Source organism: Platichthys flesus, chromosome 12, assembly GCF_949316205.1.
Source record: "Platichthys flesus chromosome 12, fPlaFle2.1, whole genome shotgun sequence".
Lineage (NCBI taxonomy): Eukaryota > Metazoa > Chordata > Actinopteri > Pleuronectiformes > Pleuronectidae > Platichthys > Platichthys flesus.
In genome coordinates, this window is record NC_084956.1 from 1,970,278 (window position 1) to 1,976,329 (window position 6,052).

Sequence of the window (6,052 nt, forward strand, 5' to 3'; positions counted from 1 at the left end):
GTGGGATGGATGGATAAAAAGATAAATAGATGGATAGATGGATGAATATATGAATAAATAGATGGATTTATGGATGAATAAATAGATGGATATATGGATGATTAGATGGATTGGCAAATGATTACATTACAGCTGAATGTCAAGTGCATATAGAGAAGTAATAAAACAGAAACGAAGAATTAAAATAGCTCAATGTAATGTAACAAAAAATGTAATAACAACTGTAAATACTCCCGAAGTTAATGATACACAATAAAGAACTAGATTACAGTAAAGTTCTAGATATAATAGAAGATAATAGAATATTAATGCTAGTGTTAATTTATTATTTGTTCGTCTTGTGTGTCAAGTGATTTATAATAAATTGTCTAATTATTATCGTATCCTGTGTCACCCGCTTTCTTTACTGAGGAGCAACCGCAAATATTATCATCATCAGACTTTACTTTTATCTGATTCATCCCCACATCCATTCATCCCTCTGTTTTCCCCTCATCCCTATAATAACTTTTATAACTTTTCTTCCTCTTCTCCTTCCCTCATCACTTCTTATCAAGTTAGCTCTACACCAAGGCAATTTCCTGTATGTGAAAATATACAAGGCAATAAAAAGAATTCTGATTCTGATTCTGATTCTGACATGTCATACGTAGAAACTGGCTTGGGTTTATATAAAGCTCTGGTGGAAATGGTCGTTATAACAAAATCTACTAAAAAGAAGATCAGGTTGAGATTCATTTGAAATGACTTTTTGGTTCTTTTCTCTATGTGAGAAAATCTCAAAGCATTCTTACCCAAGTCCAAGTAGAACTTCTCTAGTAAATGTCGTTTTCTCTCTCGCTCTCTCTCTCTCTCTCTCAGGCTGCAGTACTTGGAGCCACCAGTCGGGGGCGACCCTGCTTCACCTCAGTCAGACTGGAAAAGGGCAGGTTGGTGAAAAAGTGCAACTCAAACATCTCTGTTGAATATCAAGTGTTTTCATTAAACACAAATAAGAGACAAAATCGAAACTCTCCAGTCAAACTTTCACCTGTTTTGCTTTCTGTTGATCTGCATGTGTAAAAAACTCTCAAGTTTATTTACAACTTTGAGAAATAGAGACGAAATCGAATCTGTTGCACAGAATACGATCAGAGTATTAAATGCAGGATTCATAGTTTGACCTTGTTGAGTGTGTCTGTGTTGTTTCCAACAGCAGAGCAACACAAGCACAGCGGCCTCTACCTCGTGTGTAACTGCTTATCTCACGTCAGACATGCAGAAGCTTTACAATATTTCGGCTTATGAGTGAAAGTGTGAGCTTCTATCGGTCTGACTGTTCGTCTTTGTGGTCGATTGGTTGTGCAATATCAGCCACGTTGTGCCTTTCCTGCACATTTAACCGCGTCTCGGCCGGAAGCCACCAATTAATGCTCCCCGCGCTCATTTCCCCTCCATCCTGTAACTAAAACACACGCACACACACACACACACACACACACACACACACACACACACACACACACACACACACACACACACACACACACACACACACACACACATCACACACACACACACACACACACATCACACACACACAGAGGATTCCTCTCACTTAAAGTGACCCACGTTGTCCCTGTGCGTAAAAGCGCACAGAATTCACAAGGTGCCAAATCTTTCACGTGGCTATGAATTCCTTTCCAGCCATATAAATAAGTTGATGTGTTCAACTGTAATGCAGACTTGATGATGTTTTAAAAAGGATCAACAGTTTGGGCACGAGTCTTCACTGAATTGTAATAATTCAACATTTTATATTTGGATGAATGAGAGAAAACGAGTTTACGTGCAGCGTCCGTCCTCCCGTCTCATTTGGAGACAGATGTCTCTCACTCCCGGAGCATTTGGTCTTCTGCATCTGTGGCTCTGCTTCACATAGTGGTTAAACAAACCGGCCTGTGTGGCTCTGTGATGAGGTGACGTCCCGGATCACAGTTTATCCGCGGAAATAATCCGGAGCACATTTTAAATCCTCCCACGGGAGAAAATGGTCACATTTAAGAAGCTTCTCAGCTCAGACATCACGGACATTTGTCTTCGCTCACGTGAAGTTATTCAACGCTCCTGTAAAGTATGACTGTTACAAAGACCGTGTGCAAGACAGCAGATCACTCTGTTTTAAATTATGTATATTTGTTCCCCCCTTCATGTGGCTTATTAATAAATATTGGTGGTGAAAGAAGATTTATTCTGTGGATGAAGACTTGATCCATTGGGACATTCACCACCTTGTTCTAAAATGATTGAGGTGTGTGTGTGTGTATGTGTGAGAGAGAGAGTGTGTGTGTGTGTGTGTGTGTGTGTGTGCGTATGTGAAAATATTTTCATTTCACCTTTACAACTCGAAACATTTTGGTTTATTTTTATCAAAACATTTCCACGTATCAAATTTTTTTTGTTTCTGCACGATGAGTTTCACTTTTTTTTCTTACAAAATGGACACGTACAAAAGAAACAGAGATGCTGTTACGAAGAATAAAATATGCTTCTAAATAATAATAATACAAATAAGTACTGGTGTAGGCTAAAATACATTTCAATAGCATATTCAACTGGAGCAACACTTCGCTTATTTTCAGAGAGGATCATTTCCAACCTCTCGGGTTCTGGATCCAACCACAAACCTTTTTCAGAAAGTTCTTTTCGTTAAAACCCTGTAACCCTGAGAACATGAGTTGGACTTACAGTCGCTGTCGTGCATTTAAAAACCTTTACATCCAATTTGGCTGCTTCTCTTAAGTCTTTATTTGCGAGTTTCCTCGTGCGTAAAAATGCAACTTCTCCTCTAAACTAATAACGAGTATTCCCCTTATGGAATTAGAATATGGCTACTTATCCTACTAAATATTCATTATTTTCTGATATTCCTAAAATAAAACTGTAACGTTACTAGTCCAACCATTCTGCAGGTCAGGGATTTGGTGTTTGTGTTAATTGTTTTTTCCCCTTTAAGCCCCATGTTGTGGAAACAACATTTTGGTAATGTGCATATTCATTTACTCGCTTTAGGTATCTATTCTAAAACCCTGTATCGTTTTCACCCTGTAGAAATAAAACCCTGTTTTCTCCAAAGGACGCAATCCACCCTCGCTCACCGCAGATAAAGGGAGAGCTGCAGCCAGTCGCAGGCACAATGCTCCTGCGCCTTTTGTGTCTTAACTCGAAACAATTCACTAATTGCACCATGAAATGTTAGACCCCAAACAGCCCTACATCTATAGAGCTGCACGTATTAGCCGAATTATCATTTAGTAGATGTGCAGAAAAAGTTTGTTTATGCTAAAGATAAATGGAGGCTCTCAAATAGGAAGATATTATATAAAATATCACATTAAAGTGGATATGTGAGGTTAGGAGGGTCGAGGACTCACCGGACATTTCACAGACTAGAGAATCGATTAACTAAGAACATAATCGCTTGAATAACTGGTGAGTAAATGCAGCATTGAAAGCAAAAAAACCAAAGCCTTTCGTTTGTGAATTAAATATCAGCCTGAAACTGAAATATCTGTACAACAGAAAGATTCAAACACAATAAAATATGAGGCATTTAAAATATCGATTAAGCAATTTTGCTGGTCGATTGGTGGATCATTTCAAAGCAGCTAAGAATTGTTTCAGGACCGCGGTTATACCCTGGACCCCTTTAGCAATGTGGGATAATGAAGGTGCGAGCCCGGAGGCTCGTGACGCACAAACGGCGCTCGGACCAGCGGCGTCTTCACACGGTGATCACCGCCTTCACGGTGCTGCCGCTGTCGCTGTGGTCGCTGCTGCTGCTGCTGCTGCTTGTGTTGTTGTTGTTGTTGTCCGTCGCCCTCTTGTTTTTGCTCCGTCCCTTGGTGTTGGGCAGCTTGTTGTCCTTCTTCCAACGCATGCGCCGGTTCTGGAACCAGACCTTGACCTGGCGCTCGGACAGAACCAGGGTGTGGGCCACCTCGACCCGGCGGCGGCGCGTCAGGTAGCGGCTGAAGTGGAACTCCTTCTCCAGCTCCAGGACCTGCTGGCGCGTGTAGGCCGTGCGCAGCCGCTTCGGTTCCGGTCCCGTGTGGTTCGGGTTTACTATTCATTTAAAAAAAGAAAGAAAAGGAGAACGAATTAAATCCAAAGAAGCATAAAATTCATTCTTCTAAAGTTTACTAGATTATTCTTATTGTTAATCATGGCTATTAGTATATTCAGACAATTATTATTCCAATTCGAAATTCAAAAACCAACATTCTAAATTGTATGTGAACATGTATTAATTATGATGATGGTATTTTTTCAGTATTGACCCTCGTTTCACGAGAATGAACATTTTCTTTACTTTTAACTCTCAGCTTTTTGGATCAGCTGCACACCAGATACACACACACACACACACACACACACACACAAACACAACCACTCTCTCTCTCTCTGTGACACACACACACACACACTGTGGCAGGGCCATAAAACTTTATAGGGGTTGTAATTCTCTCTGACTCTCACTGAGATCGTAAATAACTCGACAACAAAAAAAAAAACACGCACAAATGGACGAAAGACAGAGAGAGAGAGAGAGAAAGAGAGAAAGAGAGAGAGAAAGAGAGAGAAGAGTGTGCATCTGGCTCCTGAAAGATAAAAACCTGAACAAGGGACTAAGAGAAACGGAGGTGATGGAGAGATGGAATGGAGAGAGCAGAAACGGAGAGATGTAAATCTTCCTGATGTCTCACCATGAGCGATGTGCACTTTCTTCATCCAGGGGTAAACCACGATGGGCGGCTTGTCTCTGCCCTGACAGGCCGTCTTCCTCTGCACCTGAACGCTCTTCGCGCACGTCATCCAGGCCTGGCACTGCAGGTCACCCGCGGGGAACTTGTCCTTCGCGGGGACGTCTGTGTCCCTGTAGCCGGGGAAGCTCGCACCTTGGTGCTGCGAGTGGTCCTCTCCATCCTCCCGCGGTCGCCCCTGCACAGAGTGAGGATAGCCGGTTTGTTGTGGTGTGTACGGAGGCGGTGGGGGTTGTTGGAAGCCCCCTCCATAACTACCACTGTCCTGGGGGTTGTTGTAATACCCCCCCTGGTCAGTAAAATTACTGTAATCTTCTTCACAAGGCGGGAACTGCGGCTCAGCATATTTACAGCTCACCACGTAGGACTCCATGATTGATTTATAGCGAGGCTGGAAGGAGAATACTAATTTTTCTTTCTCGCCCCTCTCTCTGTCTCCCTTTCCCCCTCTGGCACGGAGCCATCCTGCGGCTGTCAAATAGACGGACGGCCGCGCGGGCCACGTGACCCTGCGGCCAGCCAATGGGAGGCGGCCCTGCGGGTTGTTTATGTCGGGGGTAATGGGATAATTTGAAGGCAGAAAAATGTTCATTATGGGACTAATGAAGATTCGCCCCGGTGGGTGGAAAACGGTTAAGAATAGATGTTTGTGGACTTTGAAGAGAAACGTGAAGGATCCTTCGGGCTGCGCACTTTATCTCATCGTTTTGCTGCACACTACCCCCCCACCATCCCAACCCCCCCTCCGTCCATCCATCCATCCCTCCATCCCCCCTCACACACCTATTGAGAGTGCACGGACTGTAGATTTATGTCTTTCAGCTGACTGACTCTTACCCCCACAGATGGCCGAGGCTGAAAAATTAATCTCGCCCATATTGAGGGGCCGACAGGGGCCAGATTTGGCCTTGTGGCGAGTCAAAAGGGCGCACAACAAAACGTGGCCGCGGCAAAAGAGGCCTCCAATAAAAAGAAAGGGATAAAAGGTTCCCAGACAGTGACTAGTAGTTGGCTTTGTTAGGCCGGGGGTCAGCCCGAGGTGTCCCCTGCCCCACCACCATCTCCGCCTCTATAGGCTGCCGCTCGCCGTAAAAAATGATGCTGGAGCAAAGCTGGAGGAGAGAAAAATGCGTCAGGGCTTTTAGACTAATGACGGCAAATTAATGCTGGATGCAAAATCGAAAAAAGTGAAAGAGATAAGTGGGAATATGCAAAATCGGAAAAAAAACAGCCCCCACACGATGATAAAA

General features: G+C 43.4%; 1 protein-coding gene across 1 annotated transcript; it reads right to left on the minus strand.

Moving 5' to 3' along the window:
• Window positions 1–2,425: 2,425 nt before the first annotated feature.
• On the minus strand, window positions 2,426–5,330 carry LOC133966200 (homeobox protein Hox-D4b-like). Its single transcript, XM_062401003.1, has 2 exons — window positions 4,746–5,330; window positions 2,426–4,104 (listed from the first exon to the last, which is right to left on the minus strand). Exons 1-2 carry the CDS (start codon window positions 5,173–5,175, stop codon window positions 3,764–3,766), a joined length of 771 nt encoding a protein of 256 aa, XP_062256987.1. The 5' UTR covers window positions 5,176–5,330; the 3' UTR covers window positions 2,426–3,763.
• Window positions 5,331–6,052: the final 722 nt, after the last annotated feature.